General features: G+C 39.2%; 1 protein-coding gene across 2 annotated transcripts in view; it reads left to right on the plus strand.

Annotated features, from left to right (window-relative positions):
- Positions 1-23,688, plus strand: part of gnas (GNAS complex locus) — a 34,896-nt gene that overhangs the window by 8,520 nt on the left and 2,688 nt on the right. The window contains exons 1-11 of one of the 2 annotated variants that reach the window (XM_030423149.1): positions 1,651-3,428; positions 7,392-7,464; positions 12,613-12,667; positions 12,837-12,956; positions 17,940-18,037; positions 20,742-20,796; positions 21,249-21,322; positions 21,512-21,570; positions 21,666-21,786; positions 22,497-22,627; positions 23,264-23,331. In XM_030423149.1, the coding sequence (XP_030279009.1) occupies positions 3,290-3,428; positions 7,392-7,464; positions 12,613-12,667; positions 12,837-12,956; positions 17,940-18,037; positions 20,742-20,796; positions 21,249-21,322; positions 21,512-21,570; positions 21,666-21,786; positions 22,497-22,627; positions 23,264-23,331 (993 nt within the window). In that variant the 5' untranslated portion in view covers positions 1,651-3,289. Of the gene's footprint in view, positions 1-1,650; positions 3,429-7,391; positions 7,465-12,612; positions 12,668-12,836; positions 12,957-17,939; positions 18,038-20,741; positions 20,797-21,248; positions 21,323-21,511; positions 21,571-21,665; positions 21,787-22,496; positions 22,628-23,263; positions 23,332-23,688 lie in introns of those variants that run through there. The other variant, XM_030423150.1, reaches the window with a different exon arrangement.

The following is a 23,688-nucleotide window of genomic DNA, read 5'->3' on the forward strand; positions in this document are numbered from 1 at the left end:
GCAGGAAACCAATTACGCTTTGCAAAATCACTTTTTATAAATAAAAAGATTTGTTTTTACATATTCTGAAATGTCTGAGAATGATGTGCTAGTTTAGATTGACTTGACACACATGTCATTAACCCCAAGCATGCAGCTCAGAGTAAGAAGACTGCTGCCACCTAGTGTTTAGCAAGCCTAACAGCAATAGAGCTGATGGCCTGTCCCTGTAACTAGCATGAACCTTTTATTTAATAGCATAATTAACAGCATAACTCATTTGAAGTATTATGTCATTTAACATTTACAGAATATCTTTATTTAGCCTCAAATCATTAGCCGCATTAGTTGTTAGAATATATCTTTGTTGTTTTATCATCAAGGATGCTAACATTTCAAGGCTGGCAATATGACTGCTTATTCAAAATTAATTGTATTAATTAATAACTAGAATGGCATTCAGTAGAGCGCTTACCTCCGGCAAGGCCCACCTGCCCCCTTTAATGCAGACTAACCTCATCCAATACAAAATAAAACATATTTAAATGAACTAGATCTGAATTTTTATTTAGATCCTCAGGAAATTGTACTTACTCAATGATAACAGCTCTCCAGAAAAGTGAATATAATAAGCTTAAAAGAGAGGATTTGTTGCACATTCATAAACAACATCTTGATGATGAGTTTAGTGACCAGCTGGAATTGTTGGTTTTAATACTGCATATTGTTCAGACACAGTCTACTGTACCTGTTTATGTTGTTATCTGTTTTTGGTTTTGTCTGTTTTTTACCACAATTAGGCTAAAATGATTGGTCCAAATAAAAAAAGGCTACTATTGACAGCTAATGACTGCACATTGTGCTTGCACCATGATGCCTTCAAGTACCTACAATGAAGCTCCTGGGTTCAGGTTATTTGCATGTCCGGCATGTGTCAACAGGTTTCCCCCAGGTGCTGCTGTGTCCTCCCACAGTCCTACAGAGACGTGCAGGTTAGATAAACTATAAACTTCTAGAGCACAAACCTACATCGGTGGATATGTGTGTATCTGATGACAGACGAGTGACAGACGAGTCCTGAGTGTAATATTCTTTTCACCCAGAACATATGGACACTGTCATGTGGCTCCATGATATTTGATCATGTGTGGTGAATTTGTTCCTAAATGTTTGTGTTAGTGAGTGTCTTAACATTAACACTATTAAAGTTGTTATTAATAGATGGTGTATGAAATATGATTAAAACAAACAACAAGGACTAGCCTACTCCAGCTGGTCTTTAGATTTTATGATGCCTTTCAGGACTCATTTATATCAATAATCTTTGTAAACAAACATACCAGCTATATATTTTCAACCATGATTGCTTGAGAAACACAGAACAGCCTAAGTTGTCATCCATAGATGAAACATTCTCTCTGGACTATACAGTCATGTACCATTTGTTGTTGTTTAAGTACCATTGTTGGGTTGTTCGGATTGGCGCCAGGGGATTTAGAGTGTGTCCTGTGACAGGCCGTGTAGCCAGCCCTGGGAGCCCCCGGCCCGGCTGCTGCTGCTCATGACTCCCACCCTTCTAACCGTGTGCCCTGGGTTTCTTTGAAGAGGGCGCCGTTTTCTCCGCAGAGCCGCGCCGCTGACGCTGCTCCGCGCCCGGCCCACGTGACGAGTCGAAGCGGCCTCTCCTCTCCTCCTCTCTCGGTCCTTCCTTCCCAGGGTTCAATGAGCGCCGTGTGGCCCCACCCCGTCTCTCTTCAGCGCTGTCTATCTCCTCAATGTAGGCTACTATTCTCGGAGAGAGAGAAAGCGAGAGAGAGAAAGGGAGAAAATAATAACCTCCAAGAATTGGTTATTCCTGTCTTTCACCTTCCACGACCAGCGGCCAGGAGGGGAGCGGCCTTCGCGGTGGGAATGTGCTGCTACAACAACCCCGCGTCCTATTTTTTTGTGAATGTAAATGCACATGTAGTCTCAAGCCTGTAGCCTATTTACCCACCTCGGATTCAAGAGGAATATATATATGTAGCTTATGTTTGTATGAGCGTGTGTATGTGTACACATATAGGCCTTATGTAGGCTACAACAACTGAGCCTGACAGCGGGGGTTGCTTTTTCACCTGCAAGAAACGTGGATACATTTCGAGGGATTCTCGCATCTTGGTCACGTTTTCTTTTTCTTTTCCCTTTTGCCCTTTTTTGATGATTTTTCCTTTCTTGAAGGGATTCGTCGGACCCGAACCGGGAATTTGAAGAGGAAAAAAAAGTCTATCGGTGCGCAGTTTTTGGAGGCTCGGTGGTGATGTGAGGGGCTGATAACACATTTCAGCAACAAAAGCGAGGGGCAGGGAGAGAGAGAGAGAGAAGGCCCTTTGGAGGAGAAAACACAGCAAGGAACAGCCATCACAAATAAGGAGGACAAATCGGGGAGATATTGGATCGTGTCGGAGTTGGAGGTGGTGGGGGATCCAGCCGAAAAGACAACCGCAGTGAGTTTGGAGCTGTTTCGGGTTGATTTGATGCAGCGAATGAAAAGGAGCCGGATGACGACGGAAGCAATGAGACTATCACACATGTAGCTCGTTTGGGTGTAAATATTATTTTCCTCCCTCCTGTCCTGCTGGGCCCCCCGACGAAGACAGCCGTCGGGGAGACAGAGAAATAGATACAGAGTACAAGTGTGCACCTATGGAAATGTTTATCATGAAAGGAGACGTGGAAACGAGCCGCACCACAGCACGGGCGAGGTTTTCGGACACGCCGAGTTCGGCTCCTTGTCACGGGCAGCAGTGAGACGCAAGACCCGGGCTTTTGGAGATGCAAATTAGGCTGTTTGTTCTGCCTCCGTTTGAGGTGAAACCACGATTTTTGGTCTCCTAAAGGACGTTGTGGATTACAGCTGTGAACGTAACACAGTTGACTCGGGGGGAGAGAGAAGGGAAAACAAAACAAAAACTAATACTGCATGTGAAGGAGGAAAAAGCCCGAGCAGGATTCAGCAAGCTGAGAAGGCGGCCTCGGTGTCGTCAGCAACAGTATCCTGCCCTTTCTCTGACAGCAAAATAGGCGTTATGGACACATAATTTCTCCAGTGCTGCACCACGGACAGTTTTTGGAGCAGGCCGGGGACGTTAAACTGTGTAAATGTGGCTGACATTGTTGCCAAATCCGCATGACAAGCGAGGGATCTAGACTAGTTTAGTTTATTTATTTATTTTTCTTCCACATACCCCCCTCCACCTCCACTTCTTCTTCTTCCACCTCCTCCTCCTCCTTCCCCTGGACCCCCTTTTTTCTTTTTTCTTGCGGGAAGATGGGTTGTTTGGGCAACAGTAAGACCGAAGACCAGAGAAATGAGGAGAAGGCACAAAGAGAAGCAAACAAAAAGATAGAGAAGCAGCTCCAAAAAGACAAACAGATATACAGAGCAACACACAGACTACTACTTTTAGGTGAGTTTTTTTTTTTCAATCATATTTCTGTTTAATATGTTTGCTACTTTGCTACAGGAAAGTCCTCTCCGTGTGCACAGTTGAGGCTTTGCTTCCTCCCTGCATAACCTTCTGGGATGTTGTTTTGGGAAACACTGTCAACAGTGTGACTTTGCCATTGCATAAGGCTAAAAATGCAGCACTGTGCTGGGTTTTCAGCATGTTGCTGTCAAATTGACAGTCCATTACTACCAACACCAAAACATGCTGTAGCAGGGTCCACAGGAGTGTGGGAGAGTATACAGTGATGTTGAGTGAATATGTTTGGTGGTTAAGCTGCTGTCAGTGATCATTACAAAAAACAACCATCCACATTAATCAAAACTGGTTCTATTGTCATTTGTAGCTGATTTATTCATGCTTTCAACAGAATATCCCCTTTCAGCTGTAGTAGGCCTAGTTTGTGAATACATAGCAATCATTTTAGTCCAAATCATGTATGTTGGCCTGAAAGGCACATTAGTTGTACAATACATGCCAGTATGAAAGTGTGTAGCCCAGACTGTGTTTAAAGATAATGTGACTGTAAGACAAAAAACACACTGAAACCTCCTTAATGGAGAAATGAACATGTGTAAGACTCAACATGTGGTTGTGTGTGTCAGAGTGTACTGGAGGTGGGTTGGGTCTCTACATTACATAAGAGACAAATAAGAGTGCCTAACTTTTCCCTGCTGTGCTCTGCTCTGTACCCTCCTCGTATATCCATTGGCAGGCTTACCACTTCCAAGAAGCCATGGTGTTCTTTGTAAAAATCATAATATCTGATTACAGAAATGCCAGTGAGGGTGCGTATTGTACGAGACGCCTGTATTTATGTTGGGGAGGAAGTTGTGGTGACTTTAGGAAAGCAGAAGGACAGGACCCACATGAAAACCAAAACAAAGATGTCTGCCGTAAAGTTAGCTGCCGTTCAATTATATAATCTTCTAGTTTGACTTTATCGCAGACCTGTGGCCTGTGATTCTGCATATTTTGGAGGATATGTTTTGTTTTGTGTTTGTTTAAACAGTGAACAAAGCCAAATGAAGCCTGAAAGGGTCACTGTCAAAAATGTATGCGAAGCCCTATGCTTGGAAAAGATGGTGCCTGACGTAGTGCAGTTTAAAGCATCTAGTAGGGAAAGTGGCAACCAGGAGCCAAAACATGGCTAATTGTTCAACAGTTGTGGTGTCATTCTTTGTGTTATGTGCAGGTGACACACACACACACACACACACACACACACACACACACACACACACACACACACAGGCCATCCATTTCAGAACAGAACATTTAGCATGTCTACCCACCAGGCTCTAGTTGTTGATCATTGGTTTATGCTGCTCAGTATAATTGTAATCTGCAGCTAGGACTACACTACTCATTGGATTAAGTAGATCAGCTAATTAATGTGTTATTGGTTTCATGGCCCATGTTAGCAGAGTTTGTTTTACTCTGAAGACTAACACCTCCTAACGGAGTGATGACACAAAATATGTGTTATATCAAGGGGTAGCAGTTATGTTAAGTCCCCAGGTTGACGAACTAACACTTTACAAGCTAGACCCGAAATACTGAGCATTATCATGACCTTCAGGTAACAAGCTTTTAAGTAAAATCAATGTATTGGTATCCATTTATGAATGTAACATTTTTAAATTTCCTACAACAATTAAAAAAATTAAACATTTTGCATTTATGCGATGCTTGAGCATAAGTAGTGGATCCCATTCACTTCTCAAGCTTCTTATAACATTCATCCAGCTGGTGACTTTTGAAATTTTATTGTGTTTCTTAATGTTGTATCTTTTATAATATAGTCAAAATACATTTTCAGATTCAGCACAAACTGGCAAGAAAATAACCTGAATAGGATTTAATCACCATGCATTTGGCAACACAAACCTGAGTGCATCTTTTAATCAGGTAGTTTATTTATTTTTGTATTTGTATACCTTATCTGATTGAAGATTCATTTGACTTTATACATATTGGCTACAAAGACACAACTGAAGTGAACTTTCTCGTAAAATCCTTGCAAGTTTTGGAATTAACAGAGCAATTATAAATCAATTTCACCACAGTATTTGCAATTCAAAGGGACAGTGCTGTTTGCACAAAGCTCTGCAAATGTTTGTTATATAGTAAGTCACTTGGATAGTTATGTTATTTAACAGCAGTAAATGTTAAATTAACAGACAGTGTTGCATCTTGCCCCAGAGATCATTCACATTTTGGTTGATCAGAGTTCATGACCGTTCATTGACATATTGCACAGTTTACATCTGTGTCTACATTAGTGGCAACTTTTGCCCATGTGTGTCCACTTCTCAGGTTCAGATTGTATAAATTTGACCACTGATGTTATCAGGAAGTTTTTCTATAGGGTTACGGATCCTTTAGAGCAGAGGCTATACTAGCTGTTAACATAATAAGACAAGTTATCTGATATATTTCACAACTTCTTCAGCAGAAAATAAAACTATATTGAAAATCTGGTAGATTATAGTGTTACCCTAACTCAGTCTTCTCCTGAACTGTATCTCTTTCAGATTAGAGTTACACACATTTCTGGTATTGTGTGTTAAAAAGGTCACCACACTTAAGTTCCCTGAGGTCCTTCAACAATATAAACAAATTTTTAATCAATTAGTTTGATTAAGTTATTTGGAAATATGACTCCAATTCTCTGTTGGTTTATGTTTTTAAGTTTAATTGGAATTACAGACCGACTTTGGGAATATTTCCTGTTGGACAAACAACTGATGGCCATTATTCTCAAAATGGTACTTTTGCAGATGGTTTTCTTTGCAGACTATAATCCAGCCACACTCCCCAAATGCAGTGCTCTCTTGATAACAGCTGTGCAAGAATTTAACATTAATAAAAATGTATTTCATAAATCACAAAAAATAATAAAGACAAAGAATCCAGTTGGTACTTCAGACAGTGTAGTGTGGGGAGATAAAGGGAGATGGTAGAATAAAGAAGAGAGCAGACATTGTAGCATGATGATGACGTCAGATTTGAAGGCATGATGTAATGAGTTCATGGTATGCACTGTAGCTTGCTAAGCCACCAAAATGCATGAAGTCTCAGACTCATCTGTACAAGACTACCTCGAATAGGTCATATGTGTGGGAATTATTGGCTATAATATCCTAATACCAAACTGTGCAAACTGCCAGTCTGTCAAACAACATGTTTTGGTGGGACATAAATAACATTATCTTGCAATGAGACTCACAGCTGCACAAGGACTATGTAAAAATTAAGACATACTGCATCCTAAGATAAATGTATTATTTTATTTTGTTTTTTGTATTGGTTTATTGAACATTTAGCCAAAAGACTCTTAGCCATCTGTGGTCGCTGGACAGATGTTACATACATTTAAAAGAATACACGATTATTAATACACCTGCAATTGAAGGGAAATGTTTGAACTTGCTTTATATGGAAAAAGTCTAACAGCAGTCATCATCCAGTCTAAAAAAGTAATCTTGTGATTGGGATCACAGTATCTAGTGGAATAATCCAGTTTATTATTCCAGCCATGACCATGCAGCACTGTCCTTGCCTCCACTCGCAGTTTTCCCAAATAAAGTCAGTCATGTATGAAATTCTCTGTTTGTTCATTGACAGTTTTCTGTAGGACACAGTAAGGCAGTAAGGCACAGCCAAAACAGTGAATGAACTTCCAAATTGAAAACCTTTCAGTCAGAGACAGTGTTTGTATCCAAATATGGGAAATATAACAACTGTATACACACTGTACTGTGAGGTGGTATGTCAGACAAATGTGTATGGTCTGAATCCCAACCTTGTGTTTGTGTGTATGTGTCTGTGGTTTTGTTTCACATGTCAGCAGATCCTTAATATTTCCTTGTCTCTGTCTTGCGCTGCCTTTCTCTCTCTCTCTCTCTCTCTCTCTCTCAGGAGCTGGAGAGTCAGGAAAGAGCACCATAGTGAAACAGATGAGGATCCTACATGTCAACGGCTTCAATGCAGAGTAAGTATGATACTAAAGACTTAAGGCCTAGTAGGTGAACATGAGCATATTGACAGTCGGTTTAAGCTGTAACGGCTGGGTCCCAAGTCTAGAGCTGATGTCCCGGCTTAATCTGGACCTCCTCTCAGATGCTACAGAGCACATTTGGTGATCTTTGTCTTTTGAATATTGACATGTTTATCACAGTGAAGCTGCCCTGAGGAGCAGGCTAACGTCGTAAACTGCAGTATATTCCACGATGCCTTAGTCAATAATACATACTGTACATCACTATGATACATAATCTATGAATCTGTGTGACCCATATCATTTAAAGTGTATTCAAGCAGCTAACAAAAAGGAACATTTAATTCTAGCTTCCATCATCTAGATCTTGTTGTGGCATTTTAATTGTTCATCATGGTGTGCCGAATGTTTTTGCAGTGTGGACTTAGTAGGAGGCTTAAATGGGATGCAGACATTAGGATTCTATGGCTACTTTGTGGATGAAACAATACTAGTCAGCCAAAATAATATGATTTTAGTCTACAGTGATTTAATCATGTGTTCTCCTACTAGAGCATAACCTGTGTGTGCAGAAATGGAAGTTTGACCCTCTGCAAAATAACTAAAGACTAGAGCACTGAAGTTATGTTAATAGTATGATGATATTTGACAACCTGAGGATGAAACTCAAAAATCAACTGTCTTCAGAAAAGCTTAAAGAGTTTGCCTACATTAGTCCTACATGCTGCTGCTTTGATCGTCCATTCTAATGCATGTACTCTGCCTTGCCTCTCCTTTCAGTTTTCTCTCTACTAACAATGTTACCAGCCTTCTATGCCAGCAGTACGTTTTATAAAGGTGTATAATAAAAAATAAAGGTGTATAAAATGCTAGGATGGGTCACCAAATATACTTGGCTGCTGTAATACATGGGCAACTCACCCACTGTATGTGTCGGAGACGCTGAAGCTGGCTAGCTTGCTGCTCCATGTAAAATGAACATAGATACCAATTAAGTCAATGCGGTCGAACCTCACTACGTAGAATATTGAATGCTGAATTAATTGCTATGACTGAGCCTTGTGATTTAAATAGTAATATAGTTTTCAATCACTTGGCTTAGTGGTGACAGGAATTATATCTTAAAACAAGCTTCATTCAAGGCATGCAAAGCCTTATTGGAAAAGCATTTACAGAATGCAGTGAATGGTGATTCATGTTGTATTTATGCAAGGTGTAGTTAGCAACTACAGCAGTAGTTGTCCGTTGAGCTTAGAATAGAACAGAATATCATGTCTGAACATGTAGCACATTTTTTTGTGCAAAAATAAATTGTGTCACAGTGGTAAACCAGGATGCGTACTTTGTCTGAACTGAGCTTTCTATCATGCCTCTATGTTTATCTAGACATGATTTTTCCAACACAAACAGTTAAATGAGCATCTGGAATTATTTTACAGATACTATTTTGTCCTTTGTCATTAGAAAACATTAAGTTTATGCCCCTTATTGTCTAGATAAACATTCTTCTGCTTTTGTGGCTTAAATTTCATTGATTTGTATGTTTTTGACATACTTTTGTTGTCAGGTATTTATTTTCGTCTCAAGTATTTCTTACAAAAGATTATAATTCTGCTGCTCAATTGTTTTGCTTTTTGGATTTCTGGATCACATCCTTGACTTGTGATTGTTTCAGTAAGCAAAATGGAAACTTTCACGTGTGTGTATGTGTGTGTGTGAGACTTTGCATGAATTGCTCTGGTGGTTGGGATGGCGATGGAAGCATCTTTGCAAGGTTAGACTAGAAAATCAGCACCTAAGGCAGACAAGAGCGTATGACCAAGCGCGTGACTCCACAACACTGAGCAGTGACTGTGTCTGTGTGTTTGTTTGTTTGTTTTTAGTGTCTGTCTGTCTGTCTTCATTCACATACACAGGTGGTTGTCTGTCTTCATTAACAGAAGCACATCACTTCCAGTCAGATCTGTGACACTGCTCGGATTATGTGGTTGATTTGTTTCCTTGTTAAACCATATATGGCTCCTTTGTTTCCTCATGTGTTGTAAACTGAAGTACTATATGTATGTTGCTCCATATGTATGTGTTTGACTGCTTTACTTTTCATGTGTGGTCAGATATAATTTTCCAAGTGTCTACTAATGGATCATCTTATCTTTGAACGTCTGCTAAAACCAAAACTACAGTGCAGGCTAATTGCTTGTGGGTGTCCACATGACAAGCATAGTAACATGTTTTATCAATCCTGGATCCTGAGGCAAGACATAAATATACTGATTTGGGACTGAAAGGGTTCAGTAATGTCTGTGATGAAAGAGTTTGGGTGAATGGATCGAGTGTTGTGGTAACCTAAAGGTCAGAGTAATTGGCTTGTGACCGGAAGCCTGCTGGTTCCAATTGCTGGCCTGATTTGGAAAAGGAATGAATGACTGACTCAGCTCTCTCTCTATTCTTCAAACTATGACTGAGCTGCCCTTGGGCAAGGCACGTTACCGCCAGCCTCATCACTGGACCTGTTAAGTGGGCAGAAGCTGAGGACTGTGACTTTGTGGGACATATTTTGTCTTTCACTGAAAATAATCTCCACAGATTATTGTGATATTGATTTCTGCCCGAGTCCCTGTCGTCTGCACATCTGTCAATTCTCTGCTTTTATTCACCTAAACACTAGACGTGGTCACGTAACATGTTGTGTCATGTCTTGTTGTCTTCTTCCTCTCTTTGTCTTCCCCTCTCTTTCAAACACAGGCACATAGTCATACTGGAGGAACACACACACACACACACACACACACACACACACACACACACACACACACACACACACGACCATGTGATTTTTAATGACTATCAGGTTGAAAATGTAAACAAGGCCTTCTCAATCTCCCTCATAACCCAATAAACTCTCTCTTACCCCCTCTTTTCTCTCTCTTTCTCTCTGTTTCTTGATGCACGGTGACCTCACAGGCTTCTCAGGCTTCTGTTACCGTTTGTAAATGAGTTTTATGCAACTTGTGGTCTGTGCGTATTTTTCAGTCAAGTATATAATATGATTTTAGTGGAAAAGTGACAACTCACGATTAATACAAGCTATTCTGAAGCAAATTCTGAACCAGATTTGTGACTTTGGCTTTGAGGCTTTCCTTTTGTCAGAGGGAACAGTTTCTAGACTTCCTGGTTATAATCAGCTCCCGTTTTTACGTTGAGGTGTTATTGAGGCATCTGCTAGAGCGGAAATATACTGATAGATGTTTATGAAAGGCCAAAATAAGATTATTATAGTATTGAGGCGATATCGTAGCTTGGACCAGGAAGGTGAATGCGCCTGCATATGTGTATGCATTTTGTATTTATTTTGTGTTTCATCAGGAGCTTGGTGTGAGACAAAAAAATCTCAGTATTAAGCTGTTTGTATTCAGTTGGTTGTAAGTTTAAGATCCTCTGTGCTCTCACCTGATCTTCACCTTCGTTCCAGCAAATCAAGACTTTAGCCTCCATGTTAGTGACTCTTGTTTGTTCATTTTGCTTGACCAAGAGCATGTGTTATTGAAGAAAAAAAAGCTGTTTTAGACAAAGCAACAAAGGTCTGTGACTGTAGGTGGTAAATTAACACGTTTGCATCTTATGTCTAAACTGAATGCAACTACTTCACTTGTAAAAATGAGAGACAGGTGTAGAACTACTCAGCTCCCCCCAGTGGACAATCTGCACCCTGCTAAATGTAGAGAGTGTATTTGTAAGTAAGTTACAAAACCACTACCATTAAGGTGCTTCACATCTAAAAACCTGATCCATCATGCAGCAACATGTTGTGAAGGAAACTTGCAGCCTTTGATTTTGGTAAACAAATGCTTGAGTTGAACCCAAAAATGCTAACTGTAATGGTCTAAAGAAATTGATAAATATCTGCACTGATTTGGTCTAGCGTGGCAGTGTCCTTTGGGGAAAAAGTAGAAACTGGCACAGAACAAAGAGGCCCATCTTCCCCTTTGTCACTGACACAGAACTATTGTAAACACAATGCGGTGTTGTCGTGTCAGGCTCAAGGTGAAAGATAGGCTAACTGGCGCTATGGTTGCCTTTTATTAGAAGCATTTCTGTCACACAAAGTCCAAATGTCTTGTACAAACAGCTATCCTTCAAAGCAGACCGACATAATTTCTCTACTATGTGTATCAACCGAGGCCTGTTTACCCTTTTTAGATCAAAAACAAACTCAATGCACCGCACTGTACAATGTCACGGTAACACGGAACTCCCTCCCTGTACTGTACTTCTGTTTAACTTCAGTAAAAACAGTACTTGCTAACTAAACCGTCTTTTGTGTTCAAAATGAGAGCATGCCATCTGTTTTCTTTTGTCAGTATAAAGCTGCTCCCGTGGTTTGCAGTGACTCCTGTTTTTACCTAATCATTGAATGCTAAGAGGAAGTGACAAGACATTTCATGAACTATCATTCGTAGAATTTTGCTAATATGCACTATCCTGTCCACAGGGAGCATTAAGTTATCATTTGATTTTAAAATGTTTTATTGTTAGGTATTTAAATGGCTATTTACAATACTAATAGGCCAGAAGTTATTGGAAACACTTCAATTTGAAAAAAATATTTCTGTGATATTTTTGTTGTTTTCTGTCCTGTCTGTGACTACATGCTGATGCTATTGGACTCAAAAATTAGACTGCAATAAAAAAAAAAAATCATCTCACGGAGTAGTACTGTGCAGCCTGTGAAAACAACTGTTTAAACATTTCTATAGAGGTGCAGGAGCGCTCCAAAGTTTAAAAAAAACAAACACACAAAAGACTCGCCTTGAGACTCACAATTGTTAACAGAAGCCTGTATTACAACCTGGAGGTGAAGGGTTTGAGTAGAGTGGTCATTTTGGAAGCAGGGAGAGTAGAACAAAAGATGCGATTGAGCTACATAATGTGAAATGTAGTATCCAGCATTTTCAGAGCTTTATCCATACCAGGAACTAAAAAAAAGGACATCTCAGCCTCTGATGGTAATATTTTTTTCAACCACTTTTGAGTCCCCCAACTTTATGGAAATTCAATTCTAGATCACTGAAGCACCCTTTTAAAATATCATTTTAATATGATTTTAACTTGATTGTCACTGAACCTGTCTGTCTGTTCCAGAGAGAAGAAGCAGAAAATTCAGGACATCAAGAATAATATAAAAGAGGCTATTGAGGTAAGTGACTGTGTTCATGACATTTTTTATTGGGACTGATCCAACCGGTTATACAGATTCGGAGGCAATTAATCCACTACCTTTGGAATTTTTGAAATTATATCCATCTTCTGTGTCTCTGTGATCCACATTGAAATGCATTTTATTGGGGTTTGTTTGTTTGTGACAGACCATAGTAACAGCTATGAGCACCCTCACACCGCCGGTGCAGTTGGCGTGCCCAGAGAACCGGTACCGGATTGAATACATCCTCAACCTCGTCACCCAGAAGGACTTTGAGTTTCCATCTGTGAGTAGTTCAATATCAGACATGCACACACACTACACTATGGTCTTATATTTTTAGTTTTACCCTGTAAAACCATTAAGTTAGAACAGCCAAGTGCTTCATTTTTACCTTACTACACTTACAGCAGTATAATTTAGAAGATTTAAACAAACATTGCAGGTGCTTCCCTTTATGTTTATACTGCCAAAAAAAAGCAGACACGATGGCGTAATTAAATGAAACCCATATGGTCATCATATTGTTCTTCCTGTTTGACTCAAGTGTAACCCTGTGGCCAATATATTACATTTTCATCAGGTGCAAATATCCTCAGCTTTTTGTGTCTCAATAGATGTTAGTAGGTAATAGTCTCAACATCCCAGGTGATAATCCCTTGACACAGGTAGGCAACACTGAGGTTTACTAATGACCTGATAAGTAATTCCTGTTTGAGTTAAATATTCCCAGTGGGACGTTCCAATGAAGTAATTGTCTAGGCCAAGAGACTAAACCTGGAGGTCTGGGAGTATGTTTATCCACAGCCACCTGTGGGGCCAGACTGAATTCACTTTTCAATGTACCCAGCCTCACATATCAGTAGAAGCTATAGCTTTTTTTCTTCTAGTGACGCTACTCAACCTATAACCTATTTAATTTTATACTCAATCCCTCTGATTTCAGTACAGTATGAAAATCAACTTACATGTCTTGTCATGTCATGTCAGATAACAATTATTTTCATTTTTATTATCAGTAATCTGCCAATGTTTACCATGACTAACTGCTGAGTCTTGTATGTTTTAAGAAATAAGGCCCAAAGTGAATATCTCTGATGGCTTGTTCTGTCCAACCAACATTCACGTCCAGCCAGATCAAAATCCAAAGACTCTTCATTAATTGTGAATTAATCAAATTACAAAGAAAAATGGTGAATCCTTAAATTTAAGAAGCTGAAAACTGTTTATTCTTGATATTGGTGCTTTCAAGAATTACTGAAATGATTAGTCGATTACCAAAATAGTTTGTTGTTGACTGACTAATCAAGTAATCCATTAATAGTTACAGCTCATCTTGAAACATGCTTGAAATGGGTCATCAGTGTCATAGAACAATGTTTTATGAAATTGATGGTGATTGATTTGAACAATGTGCTGCTTATGGAAAAGTAGAGACTAAAGAGACAGCAGCTGATGGTATTTCTTTCATAGCCTCTGTTTTTTTTTTTTTTGCTTTTTACTTGAACCACATTTCCACACAATGATAATTTTTAGATTATTTCAAACTGCTGATTGGAAATTGATTTTCAAAAAATGAATGTAATGACCACTTGCAATGTCAATACTCAGCTGTAAAGTACATGTAAAGTACAGTGTCATTTGTTGTAAATGAGTTGAACACATAAAAACACTGGCCTGCTCCTTTAATGCTTGCGGGCACAGACTTCATGCAAATGGCCGCCATGTATTACAAAAAGAGGAGTGTTTTGACTTGCCTGCTAATTAAAGCATTAATTTGCCTAACAACCTAATTTGCACAACTGCTTGTGCTTAATGTATGATGGTGATTATGGAGGGACATCAGGCAGCCAAAGTGCCTCTTGTTTCTCTCCATACAGTCGTAGATGATGACCTTCAGCAAACAGGGTCAGCTGTCCTAACAAACTAGCACACACATTAACCCTGCTGAAGTGTCCTTGAGCAACACACTTGTTGCATAGCAGCTCCAGTGGCTCTGTTTTTAGGCTAATGCTGCACCGACCTCCTAATAGGGATTGATGATATCACATCTCATGTGTGAGCATTCAGGTTTTCCTGGCTGTTCAGTTTGAGTGTTGTAATGTAGCAGTTACTGGAGAGAGAAGAAGTGGAGGCTGTCATACAAAGAGGGGGAGCAAAGAGGAATAGAGAAAGCATTACATCAAGGGAGGAAGAGTGAGGTTTTTATTATTTTTTCTTTAAAGCACATGATGCGAAGATAAAAGAGCACTCTCTTTGTAAACACATGATGAGATTGGTGTCATGGAGAATGGCCGATGAAAGGATTTTCTTATATGTAAGGGACAATGCAGCCAAAAGGATTTCTGTAACAGTTCATTGCGATTGCAATTAATCAAAAATGTTCCCAGTTTAGAGTTAATTTGAAGGAACTGAGGCAAACAAGAATGTAGAACTGCGATGATCCGTCGATTAATCAGAAGTAAGGGCATAATCTGTAACTGTTGTGATAATTGACCCTTTTTGTCAAAAATGACAATAACTTCAATTATAGTAGTTACAGCTTCTCAAATGTTATGCTTTTTGATCAAAGAAAAAGCATAACAAAACATTTGAAGACATCACCTCAGGCTGAAAAATGTAGACAAAGCAATGATTAATTTTATCATGAAAATATTTGAATAATGATACATTTACATCTCTTTACCACAATTTAGCAAGAAAACCTTCACAAAAAAAGAGGAAAACATTTTACACATCAGTTACAGGAAAGCAGTGACTATGATACAGTAAACAGGTTTTAAATAATACAGAAGTTTAGCCGAAGTAGCTGAACAGCGAGAATGAAAATTAAAGCAAAATTTTGATTGTTACACAAACTGTATATTGTACACACTTTTTTTAAAATGTCATCATAATTGATACAGAAATTAAGAAGATGCTATTGAAAAAAATCATCATCAGTTTTTTCTTTTTAATAAGTTTGGGAAAAAATAGAAGGTAGCACAGCACATTTATGTTCACGTGACCATCTTCATCATATACAACGATGTGTTTATTTACATGGTGTTACTAAGCTCATGCTCATATCCTGAGTGATTTATAGCAAGTGAGCAGACAGCAAACGGTTGTCTTTCACAGGGACACTTCATGAAGACACATCAGCTGTTACATGAATTAAATCTGTGAGTTGTCCTGTGTGGGGCGCTCTCTTTTACCACTAAATCAGCCCGCTGCCCCAGGAATTCCACTCATGCTGAGCTGTTGGGAAGCAATTATTTGTTTACAGTTACTGTTTGGCTTTACTTGTTTGGTTGGTTGACTTGTTTATGACGAGCGCGGCATAGTTTCCAAGTTATGAAACAGGATGGAGAAAGTGTATTCTGACTTTCATTTGAGATCTCCACAGAGGGACAGCGTTGATAGTGGCCGTGAGAATGTGTGTTGAAAGAGAGAGGTGTGCGTCAACTTTTCCAGTCAAGACTGTGACATTGAAAATGTATTGGTTTTCTTTTATGCCGAACTTAACACTAATAACTTCTTGCAAATTATTACACATAACAAATTGATCTATTCCATTATAAATTGCAAGAATGTGTGTGTGTATAAGAGACAGACAGGCTGGCGTCCATGTATTCCCACTCTAGAACAAGGAAATAGCCTGTATTTGACCTGAATTTAGGATAGTTCAGGGACACATCAACCACAAAGTTCATGTTAATTCACATTAACAGTCCTACACACACAAGACAACACTGCTGAGTCACTGTAGTCCATCTACACGTGGTCTATATCTGTGCCTTCAAACAAACATACCTGATATTTGGGTTTAAATGATTTTGCTTGATGAATGACCTACATTTTAATAATAATCAATAATGAAAACTCTTGTTGATTATTTATTCATCAACGTATAATTTTAACTTTTCTGTTTTTTACTAATTGATTCATACATCTTTTGTTAAGAGTTGGGGCTCAATACACACTGATTAATAATGGCCCCTCCTAGCACCAGTCTGGACAGGAGTAGCTTTAATGGAGCAGGTAATAAGAAATATCATAGCATGGTGTCATTCTGTGATACTTTTCATCCTGTGTGAAGTTATTTTGTTGCGTTTCTGTTCTGATATAAAACTCAGCGGATAAATAATCTGCTGCCATCCATGCAAACAACAGGCAGTGTTGGCTTGGCGTTGTGAGGTTGATGAGTTGTAAGGTGATAGTGTAGTGTTGAAGAGTGAAAGTCTCCACACTAATTCAAGGTAATAATTGAATTGATCTACATGAAATGACTCCCTGGGCTCTTCCATAAATACCCAAACATATGGCCCTAAGAAGAATTACTTTTATTACCCAGGTTTGGGTATCAAATCATGAACCTGCCCATCAAAATCAAAAACTCATCCAGTGCATCTTGTCTACCTATTCTTTGATCAGATATTCACTTTATCTGCATGAGGAGACTTTTTTGTTCTTTTTTGTTTTGCATTTTATGAAGGTTCTTGTAAATCTGCACATGTTAAAACATTATTAAACATTCATGTCTATAGACATTTGGCTTTTTTGTCAAGTGAAGACAAGAAAGGTTTAGAAGAAAACCACCAAAACTGAAAAAAAATCTGGTTCTTACAGTAATATCAACTACTATATATATCAGGAGTTCATTTTACTTCTTTCTGTGCATGTTACCAGCTCTTGTGTCCTGCACTGATTACTGTGTTCAGCAACTTTCCAACATCTCTGACATGAAATATACAGAGGACATCTATTGTTCAGTCGGTACCAATAATGTGAAGTGAAGTGGTTAATCCGTGCTGTGTCCCAGCATGTCAGTAACTCTGTCTATAGGGCCTGTGTATAATGAGGCATCTCTCTCTCCCTCCACCACTATTTACCTTTACAGAAATGTACACAGGTATCGCCCAGGCACAACGTACACTGCATGTGGTGTCAACAAAGCCACTGAGCACCCAATGCCCTCGGACACACAGCCCTGTCCTACTTTCATAATCTGTCATAGCTGTCATATTTGGTGTAAGACACACATATTGATTAAAAAAAATTACTCTTCCTCATAAGAATACTTTTAATCTTTGATTAGTTATTTAATCAATCAAAGGTTGCAGTTTGTAGTACTTAAAACAAAAGTATGTGATTGAACATCTCCATGAGCTGGAATTGATTGGAATTGATCATTGATCATTTCATTTTAAAAAGGATCACTTTTGACTGATGGGAAACACACAAGCCCCAGTAATCAATGTATTTCTGTTTGCCCTCTTGTCCTCAGGAGTTTTACGAGCATGCGAAGACACTGTGGCAGGATGAGGGGGTCAGGGCGTGCTACGAGAGATCCAACGAGTACCAGCTTATCGACTGTGCACAATAGTAAGTAAATCTCCACCAGTCCAGGCACATGGTGTCATAATCTTGTCTCTGTCAAAGTTTGTATTACTATGCGTAAAGAGAATATATCGGTGCATATCGGACATCATATACACAGATACCTGTGATCAGCTAAGACATAATTCAATCTTTTCTGACATTAGTGGATTGGTGGATTGCCTCCACTATAAAACACTGCCTTGACCAGATTTTACAGGCTCTGTATATATCTCTGTAAAACACATTCTTTTAAGTATACAGTTAATGTACAGTCATTGTGGGGAAATGGGATTTGGTTCTTCAGTAACATCTAGTGGCAGCTTGGGGATACGGCTGCAAGCTTCAGGCCCATTAGGTAACATCAGAGATTTGACTTGAGCCTTCATGTGTCCTAGCAAAGGTTATTAAATTTCACACTAGCATATAGTTAAAACTGAGTCAGCTCAGATTGTTGACTGGAGATGTTTATCTTTGTATTCCCTTCCTGCATAATCTGAATAGCTCCAACATTAGCAACATCTTTGCTTGTCCTACCAGAGTGTTGCTTCAAATCAGGTTTTGGTTTTGTATGGGTTTTATTTTATCTTTTCTTTAACATGTTTTATCTGTCTGTGGTAATCTCAGAAAATACTTAAAGGTCTGTTGACCCTACATCTTTATAAAGCCAAAGAGGCAACACACAAGTCAGTGATGTTAAACATTTCAAATCTCATCTGCAGTGTCTCTGTTACAGGCACTAAACTTCTTTAATGATGCACATGTTTAACTGAAATAATGTCAGATATAATGTTTGCAGTTGACAGTATGTTGTGCTCTGTGATTATCGAGGCCTACACTGTCATCTGTCTTTAAGACTTTTGATTCTCAGAAGCATGTATATCTCCCATGCATAACCTTGTCATTGCTGCACTTAAATGATACATATGGATTGTTGTTAAGATTGTACAAGGGCACCTTAGAAACAGAGTGTCTAGGTATCATTTTCAAAGGAAAGGCAGGTTAGAGAATACAAAAGTAAGAGTGAAATAGTTTTCATGTAACTGCAGCAGTTTAGGAGCAAACATGGCCGAGGCTGAGTCATCCACAGATCAGAGGATGTTTAAAGGATGAGAAGGGGGTGATGTTTTTGGGAGGATACCTCTGTTACTCAGCTGTGGACTTTGAGCCAGCAGCCTGGTCTGCTTTTTACTAGTAAATCAATCTTGGTGAATACTATGTGCTTTTAATTTAGCGCTGTAGGTTGGTTTGTTGTTTTTAAATGTTTACATGAGAGAGAAAGTCTCCCCCTCTACTCCTCCCTCAGGTGGTTGGGATGGTATAGTCCAGCCATTTGTTCCGTCCCTCTTCTCGTTCACACATCCACCACAAAAACACCAAGCTCATCCTGCTCTTGCTTTCTTCCCTGTCTTCCTTCTCTCCATCGTTCTGTTTGTCTGTCTGTCTGTCTGTCTGTCTGTCTGTCTGTCTATCTGAAGCCACTCACACTAGATTGGGAGCTGATAGACTATTAATAGTGCATGTGGTTGGGTCACCATGGTAACCGTGCTGGAGGCCAGGGCGCTGGGGAGCTATTTTTGAAATCTGCTCTGTAATGTCAGACAGACGCCACTACGCTTTATTCTGTCTCCCCCTGTCCTCCTCCTCTCCTTCTGTTTCACTCCCTCCGTCATGTTTACTCTCATCCCTCCTTTTATCTGCTCTGCTCTCTGCCCATCTTTGTTTTTAGGAAAATACAGATTTTTAGTAGAGAAACTTTGCTGCTCATTGCACTGTGTTGATGTGTGTGTCAACTGAATCATACCATCCACCATGTCTGTATGATATAACATGAATAGATTTCTGATTTTAATTTTAGATTCTGATTTTACATTGATATACAGAGCATCATCTCAAGTTCACAGAAAATATGAAAGTGAAGGTCTTTTGATTTGATTTTGTTTTATGAGATTTCGGTATGATTATCTTGGCTATTATCACAGTATTACATAATCATGATTATTAATATTATGTTACAGTGACCATTAAAAGGAATTAAAACATTTTTCTAAACAAACTCTTCATTATAGTTTCACAAAATATTATGTCCTGATGGTAAAAACTCACCCACAGGAAGATAAGTCCTTTATATGAGGTTAGAAATCATGGCATATGCTACTGGTGACCCACCGTCTCCCACAAAATAACTACATGATAATACAGCTGTTTCAAAAGTAGAAAATACAGCAATAAAGAGAAAATAATGCCACACACTTCAAGCTCTCTGTATTTGATTCTGCCCCTGTGTCCCTTTTGGCACATGTGCTGATGCATTTTGGCGTAGTGGATGTGTACTTAAGTGTTTTACTTGGCGTCACCAGCAGAGCAAAGCATCATGTCATTTATGTTGATGTTTAGATTGAGAGTTTCAGTCACATTGTCAAAGTGTTGTGTTAATGTAGAGCCTATGAGGGTTAAAACTACTGCTGTGCTTTATATATGGTATCCCAGCTGAGGTCTTGTGTATGCGTGAACCTTTTCTCACAGCTTATTCAGGAGATGATGCTTGCTACAGGAAAGTTCAGAGCTCAAACAGTTCTTTCAGTTTTTTGGAACTGATTGTTGTCCCTAATCCCATCTGTCTTCAACAATGGAACCAATCACTGACCAGTAATATTATTCCTAAAACACTTTTCTTACTTGTGTGTCTTTCTTCTTCTTCTCTGTTTAGCTTTCTAGACAAGATCGACATTGTGAAACAGAGTGACTACACTCCAACAGATCAGGTGAGTGAATGTCTACCATTACCAACACTAAATTCTAAGGGTATATCTATGTTTCCTATAGAGGTATTTGTAGAGGAAGTGGGTTTGAAATGAATGTGATCTATATCAGACATTAATAAGTTGCTTAATGCTTTGTACATTACTCAGATGTAATGGTGCACACCTATGTTAGGGTGGAAGTGAGCACTGTTTGAACTAAATCTCTTCTTTGTGATTTTCATAACATATTTTTTACCCAAGTTGCCCTATACAAGCCTAGAAACAGGGGCAGAAAATAAAAACATCTCATGTCCCAGTTTCTCCAACTTTTTAGCCTGATCCAGAAAATAAGGGCACAGAAGCAATTTGTAGAGTGTCTCTTGCTCCAGACTTAGAGAGTAATCATTCAAAATGCTGGAGGATATATTTATTACCCAAGCAACCTTCTTGACCCTTTCTTTTATTTTTACCAGGATTTGCTGCGGTGCAGAGTACTGACTTCAGGAATCTTTGAGACAAGATTCCAAGTGGACAAAGTTAATTTCCAGTGAGTAAAAACATAAAGAGAGGTGCAGTGAAATAACATGTATATGTTCATATCTTACAAAACTCATTCATAGGTCCAGTATTACACATGTACTACAAACCTGCTTAGAGGATCTCAGCTGTACAGTGTCTCCACATGATGGCAGTATTTAACCTGTTAACACTAATGTCTCTTGTTTGATTTACACAGTATGTTTGATGTTGGCGGTCAAAGAGATGAACGCCGGAAATGGATTCAGTGCTTTAACGGTAACTATTGTTTATTTCTGCTTCCTCCCACTTCCTCCACTACATATTTTCTCCTTTCACTGTGTGATTTGTCTCTGTGTGTCTCTTATCCTCAGATGTAACAGCCATTATATTCGTCGTGGCCAGTAGCAGTTACAATATGGTGATCAGAGAGGACAATCAGACTAACCGTTTACAGGAGGCCCTCAACCTCTTCAAAAACATCTGGAACAACAGGTGAAGAGAGACGAATACTGTGTCCGTCTGCATGTTTTCTGTCAGTTTGTAGTAGTAACGATGGGGGCAAAGTGCCTTTTTAAAAGTGTGTTTACATGGATGCCCATATCCACAATGACAAGGATGGAAGACAGCCTTCCTAGAACATGAATTTGAGTTGTTTTTTTGTTTTGTTTTTTCACTTTTTTGTAGCCATAGAAAGATGATGCTTATCAATCAAGCCCACTATAATGGCTGGGTAACTTTTTATTATCTGTCCTGCCGCTTTTCTGCTTGGATGATTGCATAACCAAGTGCTGCGGTTCCCTAGCAACTAACACAATCAGGGATAGATCACATACTTTATTTACAAGTTCCTGCGGGATGTATGCAAATAAAAGTTGCAGAACGGCAGAAAATTACTGTGATCTTGGGCAGCATGTCTCACATCACAGTAGACTTGGCGGTCACTGAGGTTACTGCCGCAGTTCAAATCTATTTACCCCAGATCCAAAATGTATTCCATCCTTTATATTGCAGGTTCTACTTGTGAAAATCATCCGAACTGGTCAGAGCTATGTCGTCAGGGGGTCAGCCGTCACCCAGTGATCCCCTGTTTATATTTATTGTACCAAGTCCAAGCAGGAATGTCCCCTTGTGTCTCTGTTCACACTCAAACAGTTTGATGGTTCAGCGCTCGATGTTGATTTGTCATGTTTACTTCTCTACAGGTGGCTGCGGACCATTTCTGTCATCTTGTTCCTAAATAAACAGGACCTGCTAGCAGAGAAGGTGCTGGCAGGGAAGTCCAAAATCGAGGAGTACTTTCCTGAATTTGCTCGCTACACCACACCTGACGATGGTGAGCAGTTGTACTACAGTTTTATCCACTTACAGACACTTGGACTCCGTACGGCCATTTATTCAGACAAGGACCTGTAAATGTAATTGAGAACACTGTCCCCTTTAGCAGCTGTTAAAATACAGCTGGCCTTTTTCAACTTTCAATATCTGCTATAGAAACGGCTTCTTTATTTCAAGAAATACTCATTGTTTGTAAAATAGGGTGACCAGCCACCCCAAACTGCCTCAGACAGTCCGAACTTGAAATTGAAAAAAATACTAGTGTGTCCCAGTTACTGGGTAGTCATATTTCTACTTTTAGTGTTTCTTCCTCTGAAGCTTTTCTGTAAAAGAAAATCAGCAGTGCAGATACATGGCCAAACTCTTGTTAGTGTTCCACCAAAACACCAGGTATGTTAGGGACAGTGTATTTGGTGCCATTGACCACAGGAGGTCAACCTTGATCCACACCCCTGAATTTGTTTTGTTCAATCACACTTGATCACAATAACGTGGAAACGTTTACACAACTTACTCACGCATGCCTTCTTATTAATATCAGTGTCCGTTCAGGTCACTGTATAAATCAATTCATGTTCGAATAATCCCCGCCTGAAAGAAATTTGGTGCCATTAGCGTCTCCTTTTCCTTCCAGCGACACCAGAGCCTGGAGAAGATCCACGTGTTACAAGGGCAAAGTACTTCATAAGAGATGAATTCCTGGTAAGTGTGTCTGCATAGGTTTGCTTTTGCACTTTAGGATATGCTACATTTTTAGGTTAAGGTTAAGTCTGAAAATACTCTGTCATGTCTGCAATACATCTTCATTGTTGTCCAGAAACTTGGAACACAATAATGTGCTGCACTGTTTTGCTGTCCACCATGTTCCTTTATTTCCATCAACATCGGCACTGTTGTTTATTGTTTGTTGATCACATATATATTAACCCACTGCTGTTAAATACTCACTGGAGCAGCAAATATGTATTATTCCACAACTGAAAATAGTCCCCAACAAATACAATTTTAACTCTAACTTTAAAAAGTCCTTAGTTGGAAGTTGTTAAGTTTGTATTGTAT

This window comes from Sparus aurata, chromosome 7 (genome assembly GCF_900880675.1).
Source record: "Sparus aurata chromosome 7, fSpaAur1.1, whole genome shotgun sequence".
Taxonomy (NCBI): Eukaryota; Metazoa; Chordata; class Actinopteri; order Spariformes; family Sparidae; genus Sparus; species Sparus aurata.